The sequence below is a fragment of the Aulostomus chinensis genome, chromosome 17 (assembly GCF_037954235.1).
Source record: "Aulostomus chinensis isolate RoL2024-O1b breed Wild chromosome 17, RoL_Achi_v1.0, whole genome shotgun sequence".
NCBI classification, from domain to species: domain Eukaryota; kingdom Metazoa; phylum Chordata; class Actinopteri; order Syngnathiformes; family Aulostomidae; genus Aulostomus; species Aulostomus chinensis.
Window position 1 is genome coordinate 4629136 of NC_141336.1, and position 23408 is coordinate 4652543.

The 23408-nt window shown below is 43.1% G+C and overlaps 2 protein-coding genes and 1 pseudogene across 2 annotated transcripts; 1 reads left to right on the forward strand and 2 right to left on the reverse strand.

The window, feature by feature from the left end:
• Nucleotides 1-5581: 5581 nt before the first annotated feature.
• LOC147246081 (homeodomain-interacting protein kinase 1-like) lies at nt 5582-7651 on the reverse strand. The gene is made up of 8 exons (XM_086183439.1): nt 7433-7651; nt 7142-7327; nt 6546-6727; nt 6336-6459; nt 6055-6177; nt 5900-5950; nt 5679-5816; nt 5582-5587 (listed from the first exon to the last, which is right to left on the reverse strand). The coding sequence occupies exons 1-8, from the start codon at nt 7622-7624 to the stop codon at nt 5582-5584; spliced, it is 1002 nt and encodes a 333-aa protein (XP_086039565.1). The 5' UTR covers nt 7625-7651.
• Nucleotides 7652-11353: 3702 nt separating this feature from the next.
• On the forward strand, nt 11354-13197 carry LOC147246082 (uncharacterized). The gene is made up of 2 exons (XM_086183440.1): nt 11354-11938; nt 12017-13197. Exons 1-2 carry the CDS (start codon nt 11407-11409, stop codon nt 13195-13197), a joined length of 1713 nt encoding a protein of 570 aa, XP_086039566.1. The 5' UTR covers nt 11354-11406.
• Nucleotides 13198-19401: 6204 nt separating this feature from the next.
• LOC147246083 (homeodomain-interacting protein kinase 1-like) lies at nt 19402-21269 on the reverse strand (annotated as a pseudogene).
• Nucleotides 21270-23408: the final 2139 nt, after the last annotated feature.

Consider the following 23408-nt stretch of genomic DNA (forward strand, 5'->3'; position numbering starts at 1 on the left):
AATAAATGCCTTCAGCACTCATTTTCAGTTTCCTGTTGTTCGTTGCCAGCAGCAAAGACCCGGCAGGAGGAGGAGGTTCAAGAGGACGAGTCTTTGAGTGAAAGTCTCGAGTTCTCTCTCCATGAAGGACTGGGATGAGCAAACCATCTCAGATTTAGAAGGTTTTATTGAAATTTGAGAAAACTCTTCTGATGGAAAAAAAAATGAATTCTTTTTATGTCATCATTTCACAATTCCTCTAAAATCAATCGTTAGCAGTTCAGTTTGTGGCGGTGCTTCCAAGTTCCCACCCTGCAGCAGGTTTTTGCCCCCACCCCCCAGTCATAGCAAGAGAGCGAGAAGACGCCAAACTTTCACAAATGTTTGAGATAGCTACAGCAGCTTACGTCACCAGCAATCAAGAAGCAAAATAACAGCTTATGGTTTCACGACATGAATCTCAATCCATCTGTTTTGATCAAAATGTGATTTTGATTTTAATTATTGCTCTTTTTACTCTGCTTCCTTTGCATTTCCATCATTTTTTTCTGAGATTTTTGCAGCTTTTTGAGTTGCTGTGCACATGGACAGGCTTAAATAAATCTAATTGCCATGCCTCATCTTAAATCATATATTTTCAGATGAATATCTTCACATTACGTCAGTGATTTCCAAGTGGGCTACAGAGAGAAAGCAAACACTAATTAGTGATGCACCAAAACATCGTCCCATGTCCTCCTTGTTACCACCTCTCACAGATGGCAGCTGCCAATGTTGATCTGTCCATGTGAAAGCTTTTATTAAATATTGTTTCAGAAATTGTCTAATAAAGGGCTAGGTAACTTATGGATGGTTGAATTATTTTTTGAAGACTAATTTTTTTTGTCTCGCTGGGACAAAAAAAATGTTTTAAAAAACCTTTGGGGTAATTAACAGCAAAATTTAACTTTTTTTTTCATCTTCCAAAAACGTCCCAATTGGCCCCAAAAATATTCACGTTGCAGTGATTTGATCGTGTTGTGATATCACTCATAATTAATGGTCTCATGATTTTTTTTTTTTAACCAATGAATACGACATGTAACTCTGCAATGCTTCCTTCATCGTATTATGTTGTTAAATATCTGACGCTTGTTTGTTCAGTCCTGCTTCACCATCTTCTGGAGCTTTAATGTCATTAGAATTCAAGACAGAACGGCTGCTGGAGTGAAATTAGATCTTTATTGTGGGAAAAAAATGAATGAAAGCAGGCAGACCTCAGGAAGCTAAGGACACAAACCAGCGATAGGCCAAGAATCTGCACTGCCTGCAAGCCATAATGCACATTCATTCTTATACAGTTTGGAGTGTGGTTTATGCTGTTTGATTCTGTAAATCAGTGTTTCTCAAACTTTTCCAGACCCTGGACCCCTTTATCCCAACATGTTTTGTTTTTTTATGGGACCACCTGCTGGGCTCGCTCAAGTTTTAGGCGCCACAATCTTAGTTGTTATTTATATACATATAGAATTATATTTTTATGTGAAATTACAGTACTGCCTTATTGTAGTAGTATTGTGGTATTGTTATTGTTCTCTGACAAGTGTCTCGCAGACCACTCGTGGTTCCTGGACCACATTTTGAGAACTACTGTTCTAAATAAATAAACGGCTTGTACTTCTGTTTCCCTTTTTCTTTGTATGTAGCAACCGATTGTAGTTAACAGTGGTGGTGGTGGTAGAAATAGTAGTAGTAGTGTAATTACATTATCAGGGGGTGATCATCTGCCATACCTTCCCCTTCCTTGGAGTGTCAAACGGCCGTGGTCGGCTCTGTAGACATTCAAGGCGTTTTGGAGCGCACATATATTGAGACAAACTGGTTCTAGGCCAGGATGGTAAGTCATGCATGTTATGTGGTTGGGTACCTGGCTCACTCGTCGTGTAACCTGCGTCGCCAAACAAGGTAATGCATTCATAACGTTAGACGAGTCATTCACATGAAAAATGTGTCCTGGCTGTGTGCAGGTGGATGGAGTTCATTTGTTAGCACCTGTTCGATCTCTCTGCAGCACATGTTTTCTCTCTCCGTGGGCGTACGAACGCAGTTTCCACATAAGAACCTGGTTATTGACAAATAGGCAGTGATTGATCAGATGTCACACTTTGCTTTCACTGATGGGGTTTGCCTAAAGTGGCTGCATCGAAGGGCATACAGTTGCAATAATATAGTAACCATTTCTTATGTAGTACTCTTGTTCCTGTCATTCCCCAGTCTATTTGTGAAATATTTATGATAAATATTGATCGATAAATTGTTATTAATGATAAATATTTGTTATTAAAATGATACATATTTATGATTAATATTATTATTTATGAATGCTTGATCAATACCACTTTTATGTTCCAAGACTAGTACAGCAATTCTGAACTCACACCGGACTTTTGGCTCCAAACCACAAGCAGGGAATAGCCCCAAGCCTTCATTATTGTTGACCCACCCAGCACCTTTATTTCATGAATGTTTAGCCTGATGAGTTAGACCCCAAACAAAAAGGAAGCGTGATGAACCACAAAGCCTTTAAAAATATTTATTTATTTATTTATTTTGGCTTGAGTGTAATTTAAGCATCATAACTAGTACAATAATATAGCAACATGCTACTGCAAAAACAATCAAAGAACCTACCATTGAGAAACGTGTACTTGAAGCCTGTCTGGTTGTTGTGGTTGTTCTTCCTCCTCCTCCTCCTCCTCCTCCTCCTCCTCCTCCTCCTCCTCCGATTCTGGCTCGAACATATACGGCTGGATCCGCGAATGGACCGTGGCTACTTGGTATCTTATCTTACGAATGTTGTTGTATGATGTGGAATGTTGTCAATTGACAGTAGCGGTCACAGTTAGCACCGGCGACAGTTAGCCGAGAGAGTGGGAGTCCTTTCTTTTCAATGACAGTGAGGGCAGCCAATCACCAGGTAGTGGTTAAATGAGGTTGCCACATAAACCACGGCAACCGATCGCAGTAAACTCATGCACTTGCGAAAATAATAAGGTTGCCAGATGAGGTCAGAAACGACCACAATAGGGACAAACGACGCAGTCTAAACCCAACATGGTAACATAGCGCTTTCAGAGAGCCTTTTAGGAAGCTTCTGAGCCATTACAGACCCAACCATTTTTTGTGGGGTGACATATCACACCACAGAACAAGAATTAATACCCCGTCCAACCTCTCTATGGCACCTTTAATAGTCCACATCTAATTTTCATATTCTTTTGAGTTAATTTAGTGGTTGTGTTCATTTTGATTCAGTTTTTCTGAGTGACTCCTCTACAAGTAGAATTGGAGTGAATAAACTGACGTGGTCGGGGGACAGACACAGTCTCTATGGGGTTGTGGGTGGGTAAGTGCCCTAACGGACGCGCAGAGAAGCGTGTAAGACGGCAGCTCTGCTTTCTGGTCTGAACTCTGGGTTGTGGGGGTTTTGGTTCCGTTATAAACTGGGTCATATTTCTGGAAATGAGAGCAGCTCCGTCCAACGTGGGATGGATGCCGTCTCTCCGAATCAGACCAGGTCGCCCCCAGAAAGTTTTCCAATTATCTATGAAGCCCACTTGGTTTGCTGGACGCCACCTCAACAGCCAGCGGTTGAACGACGACAAACGGCTAAACATGTCGTCGCTGGTCCCCTCAGACAGGGGTCCAGAGGCACGACAGAGTCCGACATCGTCTTTGTAAATGAACACAGAACCTATTCGAGACATGAATTGGTGGTTGGTCACTGACAGCAGGCTTCTGTTCAGGACAATGCTTCCTTCGGACAGTCACCCAGCCGCCCTGGTTTCCCGGCCGCCCGGGGCTAAGCTAAAGCAGTCCACACCAGCTAACAGCTGCAGCAGCTGTAGCGGCCAATTGTTTGGATCTAATTGTTAAGCTAACTGTTAAGCCTCTACTCCAACGCGACAAACAAACTACATTTAACGCACTTACCTGTACCACCAAAGGAGGCAGAGGAGTGACTGAACATGTGGCACACTGAGCAGGAGAGAGGAGAGCGAGAAGGAGAAGCCATCTGGCATTCTCGTTCTCCTTTTTTTCTTGTATTAATTCCAGTCGTTTCTTACCACAAGTCTACGAGGCTGAGAGCAAAGAACCAAGTGGAACCACGTCCATGTCAAGGACAGATATCACTAAATGTAGGTGTCACACATCCCTTCATGACCATTGAAACAGAGAGGAAAGAGTGGAAGTGACATCACCTTTCAGGAAATGGCCAATCAATCAGCAAGACACCGCAGGGAATCGAACCCCGTCCCAGTAAACCAGGAGTACCATTACCAGTGCCTTTTTGCTTTTTGATGCTACATGAAAGGGAAAGCAAAACCTGCATGAGCAACAGCATACGAGAGCCAGCATTGCATTTTGTGGCATCCTGACTACAATGAGCTTTGAAAGCCCGATTCACACTGGACCAGTAGAACCAGGAGAACTCAGGTGTTGGAGAAACCTCAGTGTCTTGATGGGCGCAGAAAAGAAACGTCTGTGTTACACCGCCTGACTTTACCCCCCCAAAAAAACGCAGTAGAGACCAAAGTGACAAATACTGATCTATTTCTACTCCAAAACAGGAGAGGAAGAAATGGATCAGTAAAGTGGAATGTTGGTCTGAGCACAAAGTACAGCAGGACCTCTCCTGTACAGAGTGAGACTGGCAGCATAATTTACATTCAAACCACTAAAATACCGACGGCTACCAGACTACAATTATTATACGACGTCGAAGGGTGGCAAAATATGGTGGGATTAAAATTCCAAATGATTAAAAGTATCATAAACCGATAAAACTGGTAATAATGATCACACTGGTTATACTGGTTCCATGGAATAGAGCTGAATCCTGCAAAGACTGCAGGTCACGTTCTGTAACTGAGCCAATTCATGTTCTACTTCTAAATGCTGTTGTGATGCAGGAAACGAAACCACATGAGAGAAAATGATTCCCTCCCTCTTACCTTCCCTCTCCCTGAGCTGGTAGGAGAGGATGATGCAGGAAAAGTGCGTCCATGCTTCACTTAACACAAAAGGTTTTTCACTCTGAAATGATAAGAACAGATGCTAATGCTAGGCTAATTAGCATGACCTATTTAGCCTACAATCAAACATGACAACAGCTTTACGGTCAATAGTGTCATTTAAATTTAACCACTGACAAAAGTCAAAAACAGGGAAGTTAAAATGATGTGTTTTCTTTGCCTCACATTCATTCTCAAAACATAAAACCATTGATAGACTAATCCAGTTTTCTGATCCTGCCCTGAATGGACTTGAAAATTTGACACAAAGGTATTTTAACAACATAATGCCGTAAAATAACTCTTCTTCATCCAACAAAAGCATCTTTCAAACTAAAATGTTAAGTCAAGATGGACAAAAGTTTTTATTCTATTGCTAGCAAAAGACATTTCTTTTAAATCAAGTGCTAAGCTGCATGCTAATGCTAGGCTAAACATCTTAGCCAGTTGACCCCAGGATGAAAGGTGAAAGCGGCTGAACTCACCTGGATAGACCAGGAGTCCTCCTCACCGTTGCCTGAGTGGAAGCCATTTGGTCCAAGCAGGATTCAAGCCTGAAAGACAACAGTCCAACATCTTCACATCAGCACTGATGAACACGAACCAATCAAAGTGGTGCGCTGGGCTGCTGGTGATGGGGCCTACTTGGTGGCTTCCTGTTAGAAATGGATGCTGGAGGATTTGGTCCGGCGTGATGCGGCGTTCAGGATCCACCTCCAGCATCTGACTGAGCAGGTCCAGGAAGTCTGCCAGGTCATCCAGGTCCTGGCCCTCCAAGAACATCTGTGTGGCAACAGAATAAAACTTAAAGGTTAGGAACTCAGAGACGGTTGTGTTGTATGTTCTCGTGCTCTGGTGCAGCCCACCATAACCAGATCCATCAGGGTCCTCATGGGGTCAGGAACCTCCACGTGTGGCTACAGAAAAGACATTTTTCAGTTAGCACATGAGAGCTAAATGCAGGCTGACGGACTGAAGGACCTCATGGAGGGATGAAGTCCTTCTCAGTTGCTGGAATTACCTTTGCTGTCCACTGCTTGAAGACTCCTTCCTCACCCTGGGCATAAAAATAGTAGAGGGTGTAGAGGCCGAGGTGGAGGACGCTGTCGGGTGGCTGCCCCGCTGTCCTCAGAATGTACTCCATCTGAAGGAAGGACACAATGAGAGCACCAGGTTTACCTCCATTTGTTGCTTTACACAAAAGAATACTTGAAATAAGTGACACATCTCTCGCTCACTACTCCTCTTTACATCACCATTGCTTGTTGTGAATTTCCAAGTGTAGCACTGCACCATACTGACCATTTCAGCCTCACTGTGCCCAGGGAAGAGTGGGATCCCAGTCAGCAGCTCTGCAGCAATGCACCCCAGAGACCACACATCGATGGCCTCGTTAAACGGGGCTCCAAGGAGGATCTCAGGAGCTCTGACGAGAGGAAGAGAACCACAACATGACTCCTGTTCTCTCCACTGACAGAAGAAAATGGAGGTTCCAGTGTCTCTGTTACTAACCTGTACCACAGCGTCTGCAGCTCCGCTCCGATGTGGCTCGCTGAGACCTGAAACGCCAACCCAAAGTCAATGAGCTTGACTTTGAGCGGCTGCCTGACATGGTCCACCATCATGATGTTCTCTGGTTTCATGTCGGCATGGACGATTCTCTGGCTCCGCAGAAAAAGGAGCGCCGTTGCGAGCTGAAACCATAAAAAATAGAAACCTTGAAGTCAGCTTCACTGCAGTGGAACGTCATCAACATGTGATGGAGGATCGTTTTTACACAGTGGAAAATGTAACATTGTGTATTTAAAACATATTTTGGCAGTTGACAACGAAGCCTGGCGTGATTGTAGTTTTTAAATAGAGAATACAAATGAAGTGATGCAGGACAACCCAACACCTGCAGTCTCACACTGCAAATAATGACTGAGTCAACTTTAGCATCTACTTCCATTGATTAGAATCCACCAATTTATCCTCTTCCTGATGGAACCACTTGGCTTCATACTCAGCAAAATACACCTGAACATTTAGTTCTTAAAATGAAAACTTTTAGTCTTCCATTTTCCCACTTTAGTTGGTAAGTTGAGCTAAAAACTGTGGAAACACACCTGATGGAGGATGGGGCTGATCTCTCTGAGTGAGAGAGCCCGGCGCCGCCCCAGGAATTCAAAGAGGCTGATGTCCAGTCTCTCAAACTCCATGCAGAACGCTCCCTCGTGGATGAACGACCCGTTCCATCCAACAATGTTGAAATTATTGCCGTTGTTGCTCATCAATAATCTCAGCATCTTCTCCTGTTAAAGGTATGAGAGAGAGAGAGGGAAAACAACCTGTATTGGAATGTGGTGGATTTTCAGAGCCATGGAAGTTAAATACTGTTCAAAGGAACTTGTGTTCACCTCCTCTTTTGCCGCCAGGATGTTCTGTTTGTTCCGGATCCGTTTTATCGCGACCATTTTGTCTGTGTCGCTCCTCCAACATTCGGCGACTTCCCCAAAAGCGCCAGCCCCCAAGATTTTCTCCACAGTGTACACAGAGGATTCAGTAAAAATGATATCCCCCAGTCTGAAACCAGGGTTCAGTTCTCCCATGATGGAATATTCTGTTGAGAAAACAGAGAAAATATAACATTCGAGTCTTTATAAATCCCTGAAATGTTCATTTCTGGTTCGTCTCTCTGACTTTTCACTTTGAAGTAGCAGACGTACAACAAAGTCTTGACCGTCAGAAAGCCATGTCACTGAAAGTCCTGTGTCAGGGTCAGTCAATCAACACTTGCTTCAACCTTAAAAACCTCCAATGCAGGAACAACATGGTGGTTGTGTCAGCAAGTGGGACTGTCAGTGACCTTGACTTTTGACGTCAAACATAAACAGACCTCCAGACAGACTGACTGAAGTATTCACGTGTTTTTACACCAACAAAACCTCAAAGCAGGACAATGTTACATTGAAAATGGTCTGTCAGATAATTGTTGATGAAATTAAAGTGAATTATTCAGAGAAAAACCGAGAAAAAAAGCATCAGTCGGTTGCTAGCCGAGCGGCATGCTAATGCTAACAAAGCGCGCTAACGAGGAGTGCTAGCTAAATTAACAAACACACAAATAAAAATAATACACTCATATGAAGATAAAAACTGTGTTGGTACTATTGATACACCCAGATTCATGTCAGAAATGATACCACAGTATGTTTTTTACATGCAGTTTTCCCATTTCTTGAATTTTAAAATGCAGATACATTTGATAATGACACAAACCCACAGCAGGAATAAAACACAGATCTGCGACAATTTTTTTTCAAAAGTTCACAATTCAAGTTCTCAACTTCAAAGCTACAGTTTTTAATGAAATTAAAGCAAATTATTCACAGCCAACGTGGTAAGAGAGACCGGTAGCTTGCTAGCAGTGAGGCTTGCTAACGCTAGCGGACATGCTAGTGGGCTAAACCAACAATCTATTTCCCCCCCTGAAGAAAACCCATCAGACAGTTTACTACTAGATGTTGAAGATTTACTGAACTCACCAAATGACAGCTGCTGGTAGAAGGTGTTGTGTTGATGTCTCAAGTGTTTAATGAAGCTGATTCTTGACCAACAGACAGCAGGTTGCTGTCTGGAGTCCAGGAACCAACTAACTGATCAAGTGACTGGACGGCTTTATGCTGTCAATCACAATGACGTCACCCCTTAATATCTTTGATGTTGTGCAGCAATGGAAATTCAAATAATAGCTTCCTGTAATTTGAAAAAAGCCTCATCACCAACACACCAATTAGTTATTTTTCAATTCAAATTGAACAAATATTATAATAAAAGAAGATAAACTTTCTTCATCCTGGACTCTGGAAATTCTGTTGTTACAGCAGCATTGGGGAGAAAAAAGACAGACAAAAGTGCAACATCAATCAATCTTTAATGAGATAAATCGAAAAGTTTAAACATCTGTATTTCAAAATGTATAAAAATAAAAAATAAGCAGCATAAGTATGTACACAACTGTTTTTTCAGATGTTACATATAAATATAATACAATCTAATTCTTGTATGTAACAAAAGTATTCCCACACTCTGTCCAACCTCAACAGTATCTTGACGCTTCAGTCTTAGACCTTCTTCAGGCTACCAGTTCTTGTGAATGGAAATCTGCCTGAGAGCAACGACTACAAGCCAGCAACCAATCACATCACTCTCATGTAGATGAGCCCAACAAGCTACTGGAGACATTCAGAGACAATAAAAAACAAAACATACAACAGAGTCCTATTAGTTCAAATCTAACTTTCCCAGTTCAAATCTAACTTTCCCAGTTCAAATCTAAAAGAAGGAAAAGTCAATAAATTTTAACATCTTGGACGTTTCAACCCAGGCCTAAAAAGATTTGATGGAGTGCAGTTCTTCCTGTATGAATGGACACAAATCAGTCGGTCGCATTAATAAATGAACCTAACATGCAGACATTCATACGTATCCAGGACTGACAGGGGCCGGATAAAGACTCACTCAGAGAAGAGGAACAATCCAAAAAATTCATTTACACACTGGGAAAAATACAAATACACACATAGACGTATATACAAAGAGGTTATTTCGAGGGCAGCACGGTGGAGCAGGGGTCAGCACTGTGGCCCCCCCAGCAAGAAGGTTCTGGGTTAGAGCCCCGGCTGGAGCACAGGATCTTTATGGGTGGAGTCTGCATGTTCTCCCTGTTCCTGCGTGAGTTCTCTCTGGTACTCCAGCTTCCTCCACAGTCCAAAGACATCAAGAGGGGACCAGGTTAATCCAGACTCTAAACTGACCATAGGCGTGGCTTACAGTAAACCAGGAGTACCATTACCAGTGCCTTGTTGCTTTTTGATGCATCGGTGAAGATGCTATTACAACATCAGTCGCGATATTTGATGACATTATCCATCAACTTATGAAGTTATTGGGTTTTATGTGTGCAGGGTTGTGAGATGTAAAGTCCAGTTTGCTCACCCTGACTTCATCCCCTTTGTGTGCTTGTGTGCTTTACTGGATGACACGGCTCAACGGGACTCATTGAGGAGGGCTACATTTTGAGGAAGATGGTCAGTCATATATTCTATATAAAAACTAGCTAACTGTGTATACAGTCGTGTAAACTAGCTCGACATCCATGTGCTCCTCCGTGGCTGCTTTAGTAATCATAAACTATTGATGTCATACGTGATTACATATCAGAGGGATCAAACCACTACTTATACAGCAGTGACAAAAGGACACTGTCCTCCAGAATGAAAGGCGTCAGTTAATATATATATATATACACATACATACACGCATATATATGTTTGTATTTCAGTTGATTGTTTGTATTAATATACATATATATACAGTATATTGTTCTCAAGTGCATTTTGCGATGGTCTGAGAAGACGCTCGGTTTCTTTTCTGGTGACGCACTGGAGACGGGACAAGGATGATGAGTGGACCATCGGACCGTCTGACAATTTACTAGTTTTGTTCCTTGAGAAGACCTCCTGCAGGTTGGAGCCCAGCCCAGGGAGAATCAGGACTGTTAAAACTTACAGATAGAACTGAATTACAGGCCTCATTAGCTTCACATAGAAGGGGGAAAAGGGGAATATTACTAGAATATTTACAAAAAATTGTTAAATTCAGAGGCGGAGCAGCCTGGAGGGACACTTAATTTGAAGCATCAGACTGCACCAATACTTCAGAGCAGATGTGTGTCTCTGGTATTGTGGTTTAACTGTCGAATTCCTCACCGACTGATTGAAAGGTCTAAACGAATATCTTTAGGCTCAAGAACATCCCATCATTAATTATAAAGACAGAACGATTAGATGAAATGAAGGCATCAGGTAACTGGTTTGTCTACATTTCTGTGACTGTGTTTTGTGTTGTCATTGGTTACTGAGAAACTGTGATTGACAGACAATGACAAACGATGATTTATTGATGCCCAAGGGTCAGGAACAGGAAGGTTTTCTTCTCCCTGCTTCTTTCCATCATTGGCTATTTAAACTCCTTGAAGCTGTACACGTTTCCTGAATTGTGTTCATTGCTTCATTAAAAAAATAAAAAGGAAAAAAAAATGGGACAGGCAAAAAAGGTGTGAACAACAAACAACAATAACATTTGAGGTTTGTGTGTGTGTGTGTGTGTGTGTGTGTGTGTGTGTGTGTGTGTGTGTGTGTGTGTGTGTGTGTGTGTGTGATGCAGTCAAAATTCTGAGCTCTCAGAATTTTGTCTGGTGCTCTCAGTGTTCAAGTCAGAATGATGAATTAAACCCTCTTTGTCTCTGACAGTATAAATAAATCTGCCAGCTTGGTCACATAAAGATATTTTCAGAACAACAGTCGTGAACACATTTATCTGATAACTGATGATGGAGTACCAGCAGACAGAACTTGTCATTGATCCCCACGCCATCTACCTGACTGGATTTCCCGAGCACGTGGTGGAAAATGAAATTTGGGACTACTTTGAGACATTTGGACGCGTGAATGCCGTTCGACACAAACGAGGCTACAGAGGATACGCAATTGTGCACTTCGATAAGGATGTCCCCATTCAGCCAATCCTTGAAACACGTATCTTTTACGGGGACTACAAGCTGAAACTGGCCCGTGCCAGGAAAGTTAGACGCTGTGGAGGCCAATTCTTTCAGAGGGGCAAGGCCCGTGCCTTTACCAGATACTTCCCTCTGATGAGACGCATCCCCCAGCGTCACATGGATAGATGGTGGAGGAAGAATGACGACTTTCCCGAGCATGAGGGGAGACAGGACATCTACGGACGCATCCCTGGTTATGATGGGGACATGCTGACAGATGAGTGTAGCTCCCACCACCATGCTGATGAGGCAGCCAATGAAGTTCCCCACCACAACCAAGCTAATGAGGCAGCCGATGAAGGTCCCCACCACCACCAGGCTGAAGAGGCAGTCGATGAAGGTCCCCACCACCACCAAGCTAATGAGGCAGCCGATGAAGGTCCCCACCACCACCAGGCTGAAGAGGCAGTCGATGAAGGTCCCCACCACCACCAAGTTGATGAGGCAGCCGATGAAGGTCCCCACCACCACCAGGTTGACGAGGCAGTCGATGAAGGTCCCCACCACCACCAGGTTGACGAGGCAGTAAATGAAGGTGCCTCCAACCAGCAAGTTGATGAGGCAACCGTTGAGGGTGGCTCTCACCAGCAGGTTAACGAGGCAGCCTACGAGGGCGCCCCCCAGATCCAGGGGGGGCAGGCAACGTATGAAAGTTCCCCCAACCACCAGGTGAGTGAGCCAAAAAAAGAAAGGCTCATCAACCACCAGGTTGACAAGTCAACCTATGAAGGTGCCCCCCACCACCTGGTTGATGAAGCAACCATTGAAGGCATCCCATACTTCCAGGGGGCCCAAGCAACTTATGAAGGGGCCCCCCATCACCTGGTTGACAAGGCAACCATTAAAGGCATCCCATACTTCCAGGGGGCCCATGCAACTTATGAAGGGGCCCCCCACCACCTGGTTGACGAGGCAACCTTTGACGCTGTCCCCCACGATCAAGTTCAAGAGGCAACTGATGAAGGCCCCCTCCACCACCAGGTCGACAAGGAAACCATTGAAGAAACACCACACTTCCAGGGGGCCCATGCAACTCATGAAGGTGTCCCCCATCACCTGGTTGATGAAGCAACCTTTGATGGTGCCCCTCACTTCCAGGGGGCCCATGCAACTCATGAACGTGTCCCCCATCACCTGGTTGATGGAGCAACCATTGAAGGCATCCCATACTTCCAGGGGGCCTATGCAACCCATGGAATGGACCCCCATTACCAGTGGGGCAAGGGAACCTTCAACAATGCTCCCCACCACCAGGGGGGCCAGGCATACTACCAAGGCAACCCGCATCACCAGGGAGGACAACCGTCTCACCTCCCATATGATCAGCAGTACCCCCACTACAGAGGAGTCATGATGCCTCCCATCCTGCCTCCTTACCCACTACCCTACCTCTACTGCGGCGGACTCATGCTACCACAGATGCCAGTCCTCTTTGCTCCTGTTCTATGGACCTACCAGCTTTGGTCAGGTCCCAAATGGCCACCAGGAACCAGATATTCAGATGAAGGCTTAAACTCCAGCCTGCGGCAGGGACCAGACCCCAACATGTTCCCTCTATGACTGTCAGAGCAGCAAGAGTCAGCTTTGAAACATTTTGAGCATATTTTATCATATTTATTCTATAAATGAAGTTTATATAAATATGTTTTTATGTATATACATATCAATATATGCATTTACATATAATTATGTATATATACATGTATAGACCTATATCTCTACATATAGAGATATAGGTATATAACTCTATATGTAGATGATATCAGTGTATTTTGACATTAAAAACGATACAGATAACCTTGATATGACGTGTGTGGTCACAGACAAACCACGAAGTTGTGAAACATCAATCAGAACTTCTGTGCAGGACAAAAAACAGGGATAAAATGAACATGGGTGCAAAGAATCCTGGGAAATTATTTCCTTCCAAAAGACCAAAGAGACGTGTCAGGTGGGACACCACAGATGCACCACAGAGGCTGTTTGCAAATCTCATTTTTTACTGTGTCACTGACCAGGAGTGAAAGGATACGGATACGATCGCATTCATATTGATTTAAGGTTTCAGACTTTCCATCACATCCACATCAAAACACAGCAAGATGAAGAAAGGTAGGTTTGCTGTGTTCATCTCAGGGTCCATCTTCTGTTTTCTAATTCAAATGAATGCCTTCAGCACTCATTTTCAGTTTCCTGTTGTTCGTTGCCAGCAGCAAAGACCCGGCAGGAGGAGGAGGTTCAAGAGGACGAGTCTTTGAGTGAAAGTCTCGAGTTCTCTCTCCATGAAGGACTGGGATGAGCAAACCATCTCAGATTTAGAAGGTTTTATTGAAATTTGAGAAAACTCTTCTGATGGAAAAAAAAATGAATTCTTTTTATGTCATCATTTCACAATTCCTCTAAAATCAATCGTTAACAGTTCAGTTTGTGGCGGTGCTTCCAAGTTCCCACCCTGCAGCAGGTTTTTGCCCCCCCCCCCCCCAGTCATAGCAAGAGAGCGAGAAGACGCCAAACTTTCACAAATGTTTGAGATAGCTACAGCAGCTTACGTCACCAGCAATCAAGAAGCAAAATAACAGCTTATGGTTTCACGACATGAATCTCAATCCATCTGTTTTGATCAAAATGTGATTTTGATTTTAATTATTGCTGTTTTTACTCTGCTTCCTTTGCATTTCCATCATTTTTTTCTGAGATTTTTGAAGCTTTTTGAGTTGCTGTGCACATGGACAGGCTTAAATAAATCTAATTGCCATGCCTCATCTTAAATCATATATTTTCAGATGAATATCTTCATATTACGTCAGTGATTTCCAAGTGGGCTACAGAGAGAAAGCAAACACTAATTAGTGATGCACCAAAACATCGTCCCATGTCCTCCTTGTTACCACCTCTCACAGATGGCAGCTGCCAATGTTGATCTGTCCATGTGAAAGCTTTTATTAAATATTGTTTCAGAAATTGTCTAATAAAGGGCTAGGTAACTTATGGATGGTTGAATTATTTTTTGAAGATTAATTTTTTTTGTCTCGCTGGGACAAAAAAAATGTTTTAAAAAAACCTTTGGGGTAATTAACAGCAAAATTTAACTTTTTTTTCATCTTCCAAAAACGTCCCATTTGGCCTCAAAAACATTCACGTTGCAGTGATTTGATCGTGTTGTGATATCACTCATAATTAATGGTCTCATGATTTTTTTTTTTTTACATTGAATACGACATGTAACTCTGCAATGCTTCCTTCATCGTATTATGTTGTTAAATATCTGACGCTTGTTTGTTCAGTCCTGCTTCACCATCTTCTGGAGCTTTAATGTCATTAGAATTCAAGACAGAACGGCTGCTGGAGTGAAATTAGATCTTTATTGTGGGAAAAAAATGAATGAAAGCAGGCCGACCTCAGGAAGCTAAGGACACAAACCAGCGATAGGCCAAGAATCTGCACTGCCTGCAAGCCATAATGCACATTCATTCTTATACAGTTTGGAGTGTGGTTTATGCTGTTTGATTCTGTAAATCAGTGTTTCTCAAACTTTTCCAGACCCTGGACCCCTTTATCCCAACATGTTTTGTTTTTTTATGGGACCACCTGCTGGGCTCGCTCAAGTTTTAGGCGCCACAATCTTAGTTGTTATTTATATACATATAGAATTATATTTTTATGTGAAATTACAGTACTGCCTTATTGTAGTAGTATTGTGGTATTGTTATTGTTCTCTGACAAGTGTCTCGCAGACCACTCGTGGTTCCTGGACCACATTTTGAGAACTACTGTTCTAAATAAATAAACGGCTTGTACTTCTGTTTCCCTTTTTCTTTGTATGTAGCAACCGATTGTAGTTAACAGTGGTGGTGGTGGTAGAAATAGTAGTAGTAGTGTAATTACATTATCAGGGGGTGATCATCTGCCATACCTTCCCCTTCCTTGGAGTGTCAAACGGCTGTGGTCGGCTCTGTAGACATTCAAGGCGTTTTGGAGCGCACATATATTGAGACAAACTGGTTCTAGGCCAGGATGGTAAGTCATGCATGTTATGTGGTTGGGTACCTGGCTCACTCGTCGTGTAACCTGCGTCGCCAAACAAGGTAATGCATTCATAACGTTATACGAGTCATTCACATGAAAAATGTGTCCTGGCTGTGTGCAGGTGGATGGAGTTCATTTGTTAGCACCTGTTCGATCTCTCTGCAGCACATGTTTTCTCTCTCCGTGGGCGTACGAACACAGTTTCCACATAAGAACCTGGTTATTGACAAATAGGCAGTGATTGATCAGATGTCACACTTTGCTTTCACTGATGGGGTTTGCCTAAAGTGGCTGCATCGAAGGGCATACAGTTGCAATAATATAGTAACCATTTCTTATGTAGTACTCTTGTTCCTGTCATTCCCCAGTCTATTTGTTAAATATTTATGATAAATATTGATTGATAAAGTGTTATTAATGATAAATATTTGTTATTAAAATGATACATATTTATGATTAATATTATTATTTATGAATGCTTGATCAATACCACTTTTATGTTCCAAGACTAGTACAGCAATTTTGAACTCACACCGGACTTTTGGCTCCAAACCACAAGCAGGGAATAGCCCCAAGCCTTCATTATTGTTGACCCACCCAGCACCTTTATTTCATGAATGTTTAGCCTGATGAGTTAGACCCCAAACAAAAAGGAAGCGTGATGAACCACAAAGCCTTGAAAAATATTCTTTTATTTATTTATTTTGGCTTGAGTGTAATTTAAGCATCATAACTAGTACAATAATATAGCAACATGCTACTGCAAAAACAAACAAAGAACCTACCATTGAGAAACGTGTACTTGAAGCCTGTCTGGTTGTTGTTGTTGTTCTTCCTCCTCCTCCTCCTCCTCCTCCTCCTCCTCCTCCTCCTCCGATTCTGGCTCGAACATATACGGCTGGATCCGCGAATGGACCGTGGCTACTTGGTATCTTATCTTACGAATGTTGTTGTATGATATGGAATGTTGTCAATTGACAGTAGCGGTCACAGTTAGCACCGGCGACAGTTAGCCGAGAGAGTGGGAGTCCTTTCTTTTCAATGACAGTGAGGGCAGCCAATCACCAGGTAGTGGTTAAATGAGGTTGCCACATAAACCACGGCAACCGATCGCAGTAAACTCATGCACTTGCGAAAATAATAAGGTTGCCAGATGAGGTCAGAAACGACCACAATAGGGACAAACGACGCAGTCTAAACCCAACATGGTAACATAGCGCTTTCAGAGAGCCTTTTAGGAAGCTTCTGAGCCATTATAGACCCAACCATTTTTTGTGGGGTGACATATCACACCACAGAACAAGAATTAATACCCCGTCCAACCTCTCTATGGCACCTTTAATAGTCCACATCTAATTTTCATATTCTTTTGAGTTAATTTAGTGGTTGTGTTCATTTTGATTCAGTTTTTCTGAGTGACTCCTCTACAAGTAGAATTGGAGTGAATAAACTGACGTGGTCGGGGGACAGACACAGTCTCTATGGGGTTGTGGGTGGGTAAGTGCCCTAACGGACGCGCAGAGACGCGTGTAAGACGGCAGCTCTGCTTTCTGGTCTGAACTCTGGGTTGTGGGGGTTTTGGTTCCGTTATAAACTGGGTCATATTTCTGGAAATGAGAGCAGCTCCGTCCAACGTGGGATGGATGCCGTCTCTCCGAATCAGACCAGGTCGCCCCCAGAAAGTTTTCCAATTATCTATGAAGCCCACTTGGTTTGCTGGACGCCACCTCAACAGCCAGCGGTTGAACGACGACAAACGGCTAAACATGTCGTCGCTGGTCCCCTCAGACAGGGGTCCAGAGGCACGACAGAGTCCGACATCGTCTTCGCAAATGAACACAGAACCTATTCGAGACATGAATTGGTGGTTGGTCACTGACAGCAGGCTTCTGTTCAGGACAATGCTTCCTTCGGACAGTCACCCAGCCGCCCTGGTTTCCCGGCCGCTCGGGGCTAAGCTAAAGCAGTCCACACCAGCTAACAGCTGCAGCAGCTGTAGCGGCCAATTGTTTGGATCTAATTGTTAAGCTAACTTTTAAGCCTCTACTCCAACGCGACAAACAAACTACATTTAACGCACTTATCTGTACCACCAAAGGAGGCAGAGGAGTGACTGAACATGTGGCACACTGAGCAGGAGAGAGGAGAGCGAGAAGGAGAAGCCATCACATGCTTAGAGTTGAGCTGCTCGTGGCGTTCTCGTTCTCCTTTTTTTCTTGTATTAATTTGAGTCTTTTCCTACCACAAGTCTACGAAGCTGAGAGCAAAGAACCAAGTGGAACCACGTCCATGTCAAGGACAGATATCACTAAATGTAGGTGTCACACATCCCTTCATGACCATTGAAACAGAGAGCAAAGAGTGGAAGTGACATCACCTTTCAGGAAATGGCCAATCAATCAGCAAGACACCGCAGGGAATCGAACCCCGTCCCAGTAAACCAGGAGTACCATTACCAGTGCCTTTTTGCTTTTTGATGCTACATGAAAGGGAAAGCAAAACCTGCATGAGCAACAGCATATGAGAGCCAGCATTGCATTTTGTGGCATCTTGACTACAATGAGCTTTGAAAGCCCGATTCACACTGGACCAGTAGAACCAGGGGACCTCAGGTGTTGGAGAAACCTCGGTGTCTTGATGGGCGCAGAAAAGAAACGTCTGTGTTACACCGCCTGACTTTACCCCCCCCAAAAAACGCAGTAGAGACCACAGTGACAAATACTGATCTATTTCTCCTCCAAAACAGGAGAGGAAGAAATGGATCAGTAAAGTGGAATGTTGGTCTGAGCACAAAGTACAGCAGGACCTCTCCTGTACAGAGTGAGACTGGCAGCATAATTTACATTCAAACCACTAAAATACCGACGGCTACCAGACTACAATTATTATACGACGTCGAAGGGTGGCAAAATATGGTGGGATTAAAATTCCAAATGATTAAAAGTATCATAAACCGATAAAACTGGTAATAATGATCACACTGGTTATACTGGTTCCATGGAATAGAGCTGAATCCTGCAAAGACTGCAGGTCACGTTCTGTAACTGAGCCAATTCATGTTCTACTTCTAAATGCTGTTGTGATGCAGGAAACGAAACCACATGAGAGAAAATGATTCCCTCCCTCTTACCTTCCCTCTCCCTGAGCTGGTAGGAGAGGATGATGCAGGAAAAGTGCGTCCATGCTTCACTTAACACAAAGGGTTTTTCACTCTGAAATGATAAGAACAGATGCTAATGCTAGGCTAATTAGCATGACCTATTTAGCCTAATATCAAACATGACAACAGCTTTACGGTCAATAGTGTCATTTAAATTTAACCACTGACAAAAGTCAAAAACAGGGAAGTTAAAATGATGTGTTTTCTTTGCCTCACATTCATTCTCAAAACATAAAACCATTGATAGACTAATCCAGTTTGCTGATCCTGCCCTGAACGGACTTGAAAATTTGACACAAAGGTATTTTAACAATATAATGCAGTAAAATAACTCTTCTTCATCCAACAAAAGCATCTTTCAAACTAAAATGTTAAGTCAAGATGGACAAAAGTTTTTATTCTTTTTCTAGCAAAAGACATTTCTTTTAAATCAAGTGCTAAGCTGCATGCTAATGCTAGGCTAAACATCTTAGCCAGTTGACCCCAGGATGAAAGGTGAAAGCAGCTGAACTCACCTGGATAGACCAGGAGTCCTCCTCACCGTTGCCTGAGTGGAAGCCATTTGGTCCAAGCAGGATTCAAGCCTGAAAGACAACAGTCCAACACCTTCACATCAGCACTGATGAACACGAACCAATCAAAGTGGTACGCTGGGCTGCTGGTGATGGGGCCTACTTGGTGGCTTCCTGTTAGAAATGGATGCTGGAGGATTTGGTCCGGCGTGATGCGGCGTTCAGGATCCACCTCCAGCATCTGACTGAGCAGGTCCAGGAAGTCTGCCAGGTCATCCAGGTCCTGGCCCTCCAAGAACATCTGTGTGGCAACAGAATAAAACATAAAGGTTAGGAACTCAGAGACGGTTGTGTTGTATGTTCTCGTGCTCTGGTGCAGCCCACCATAACCAGATCCATCAGGGTCCTCATGGGGTCAGGAACCTCCACGTGTGGCTACAGAAAAGACATTTTTCAGTTAGCACATGAGAGCTAAATGCAGGCTGACAGACTGAAGGACCTCATGGAGGGATGAAGTCCTTCTTAGTTGCTGGAATTACCTTTGCTGTCCACTGCTTGAAGACTCCTTCCTCACCCTGGGCATAAAAATAGTAGAGGGTGTAGAGGCCGAGGTGGAGGACGCTGTCGGGTGGCTGCCCCGCTGTCCTCAGGATGTACTCCATCTGAAGGAAGGACACAATGAGAGCACCAGGTTTTACCTCCATTTGTTGCTTTACACAAAAGAATACTTGAAATAAGTGACCCATGTCTCGCTCACTACTCCTCTTTACATCACCATTGCTTGTTGTGAATTTCCAAGTGTAGCACTGCACCATACTGACCATTTCAGCCTCACTGTGCCCAGGGAAGAGTGGGATCCCAGTCAGCAGCTCTGCAGCAATGCACCCCAGAGACCACACATCGATGGCCTCGTTAAACGGGGCTCCAAGGAGGATCTCAGGAGCTCTGACGAGAGGAAGAGAACCACAACATGACTCCTGTTCTCGCCACTGACAGAAGAAAATGGAGGTTCCAGTGTCTCTGTTACTAACCTGTACCACAGCGTCTGCAGCTCCGCTCCGATGTGGCTCGCTGAGACCTGAAACGCCAACCCAAAGTCAATGAGCTTGACTTTGAGCGGCTGCCTGACATGGTCCACCATCATGATGTTCTCTGGTTTCATGTCGGCATGGACGATTCTCTGGCTCCGCAGAAAAAGGAGCGCCGTTGCGAGCTGAAACCATAAAAAATAGAAACCTTTAAGTCAGCTTCACTGCAGTGGAACGTCATCAACATGTGATGGAGGATCGTTTTTACACAGTGGAAAATGTAACATTGTGTATTTAAAACATATTTTGGCAGTTGACAACGAAGCCTGGCGTGATTGTAGTTTTTAATGAGAGAATACAAATGAAGTGATGCAGGACAACCCAACACCTGCAGTTTCACACTGCAAATAATGACTGAGTCAACTTTAGCATCTACTTCCATTGATTAGAATCCACCAATTTATCCTCTCCCTGATGGAACCACTTGGCTTCATACTCAGCAAAATACATGAGAACATTTAGTTCTTAAAATGAAAACTTTTCTCTTCTATTTTCCCACTTTATTTGGTAAGTTAAGCTAAAAACTGTGGAAACACACCTGATGGAGGATGGGGCTGATCTCTCTGAGTGAGAGAGCCCGGCGCCGCCCCAGGAATTCAAAGAGGCTGATGTCCAGTCTCTCAAACTCCATGCAGAACGCTCCCTCGTGGATGAACGACCCGTTCCATCCAACAATGTTGAAATTATTGCCGTTGTTGCTCATCAATAATCTCAGCATGTGTCGCTCCTCCAACATTCGGCGACTTCCCCAAAAGCGCCAGCCCCCAAGATTTTCTCCACAGTGTACACAGAGGATTCAGTAAAAATGATATCCCCCAGTCTGAAACCAGGGTTCAGTTCTCCCATGATGGAATATTCTGTTGAGAGAACAGAGAAAATATAACATTCGAGTCTTTATAAATCCCTGAAATGTTCATTTCTGGATCGTCTCTCTGACTTTTCACTTTGAAGCAGCAGACGTACAACAAAGTCTTGACCGTCAGAAAGCCATGTTACTGAAAGTCCTGTGTCAGGGTAAGTCAATCAACACTTGCTTCAACCTTAAAAACCTCCAATGCAGGAACAACATGGTGGTTGTGTCAGCAAGTGGGACTGTCAGTGACCTTGACTTTTGAAGTCAAACATAAACAGACCTCCAGACAGACTGACTGAAGTATTCACGTGTTTTTACACCAACAAAACCTCAAAGCAGGACAAAGTTACATTGAAAATGGTCTGTCAGATAATTGTTGATGAAATTAAAGTGAATTATTCAGAGAAAAACCGAGAAAAAAAAGCATCAGTCGGTTGCTAGCCGAGCGGCATGCTAATGCTGACAAAGCGCGCTAACGAGGAGTGCTAGCTAAATTAACAAACACACAAATAAAAATAATACACTCATATGAAGATAAAAACTGTGTTGGTACTATTCATACACCCAGATTCATGTCAGAAATGATACCACAGTATGTTTCTTTACATGCAGTTTTCCCATTTCTTGAATTTTAAAATGCAGATACATTTGATAATGACACAAACCCACAGCAGGAATAAAACACAGATCTGCGACAATTTTTTTTCAAAAGTTCACAATTCAAGTTCTCAACTTCAAAGTTACAGTTTTTAATGAAATTAAAGTAAATTATTCACAGCCAACGTGGTAAGAGAGACCGGTAGCTTACTAGCAGTGAGGCTTGCTAACGCTAGCGGACATGCTAGTGGGCTAAACCAACAATCTATTTCCCCCCCCTGAAGAAAACCCATCAGACAGTTTACTACTAGATGTTGAAGATTTACTGAACTCACCAAATGACAGCTGCTGGTAGAAGGTGTTGTGTTGATGTCTCAAGTGTTTAATGAAGCTGATTCTTGACCAAGAGACAGCAGGTTGCTGTCTGGAGTCCAGGAACCAACTAACTGATCAAGTGACTGGACGGCTTTATGCTGTCAATCACAATGACGTCACCCCTTAATATCTTTGATGTTGTGCAGCAATGGAAATTCAAATAATAGCTTCCGGTAATTTGAAAAAAGCCTCATCACCAACACACCAATTAGTTATTTTTCAATTCAAATTGAACAAATATTATAATAAAAGAAGATAAACTTTCTTCATCCTGGACCCTGGAAATTCTGTTGTTACAGCAGCATTGGGGAGAAAAAAGACAGACAAAAGTGCAACATAAATCAATCTTTAATGAGATAAATCGAAAAGTTAAAACATCTGTATTTCAAAATGTATAAAAATAAAAAATAAGCAGCATAAGTATGTACACAACTGTTTTTTCAGATGTTACATATAAATATAATACAATCTAATTCTTGTATGTAACAAAAGTATTCCCACACTCTGTCCAACCTCAACAGTATCTTGACGCTTCAGTCCTAGACCTTCTTCAGGCTACCAGTTCTTGTGAATGGAAATCTGCCTGAGAGCAACGACTACAAGCCAGCAACCAATCACATCACTCTCATGTAGATGAGCCCAACAAGCTACTGGAGACATTCAGAGACAATAAAAAACAAACCATACAACAGAGTCCTATTAGTTCAAATCTAACTTTCCCAGTTCAAATCTAACTTTCCCAGTTCAAATCTAAAAGAAGGAAAAGTCAATAAATTTTAACATCTTGGACGTTTCAACCCAGGCCTAAAAAGATTTGATGGAGTGCAGTTCTTCCTGTATGAATGGACACAAATCAGTCGGTCGCATTAATAAATGAACCTAACATGCAGACATTCATACGTATCCAGGACTGACAGGGGCCGGATAAAGACTCACTCAGAGAAGAGGAACAATCCAAAAAATTCATTTACACACTGGGAAAAATACAAATACACACATAGACGTATATACAAAGAGGTTATTTCGAGGGCAACACGGTGGAGCAGTGGTCAGCACTGTGGCCCCCCAGCAAGAAGGTTCTGGGTTGGAGCCCCGGCTGGAGCACAGGATCTTTATGGGTGGAGTCTGCATGTTCTCCCTGTTCCTGCGTGAGTTCTCTC

What these genes read in the sequence shown, in the direction of transcription:
- LOC147246081 (XM_086183439.1), bottom strand. Translation starts at nt 7,624, where the DNA reads ATGGGAGAACTGAACCCTGGTTTCAGACTGGGGGATATCATTTTTACT. An exon ending in CTGCAGACGCTGTGGTACAG is followed by an intron (nt 6,460 to 6,545) that starts GTTAGTAACAGA and finishes TCCTCTCGTCAG; the next exon opens with AGCTCCTGAGATCCTCCTTG. An exon ending in CCCTGATGGATCTGGTTATG is followed by an intron (nt 5,817 to 5,899) that starts GTGGGCTGCACC and finishes GTTGCCACACAG; the next exon opens with ATGTTCTTGGAGGGCCAGGA.
- LOC147246082 (XM_086183440.1), top strand. Translation starts at nt 11,407, where the DNA reads ATGATGGAGTACCAGCAGACAGAACTTGTCATTGATCCCCACGCCATC. An exon ending in TAATGAGGCAGCCGATGAAG is followed by an intron (nt 11,939 to 12,016) that starts GTCCCCACCACC and finishes CAGCCGATGAAG; the next exon opens with GTCCCCACCACCACCAGGCT.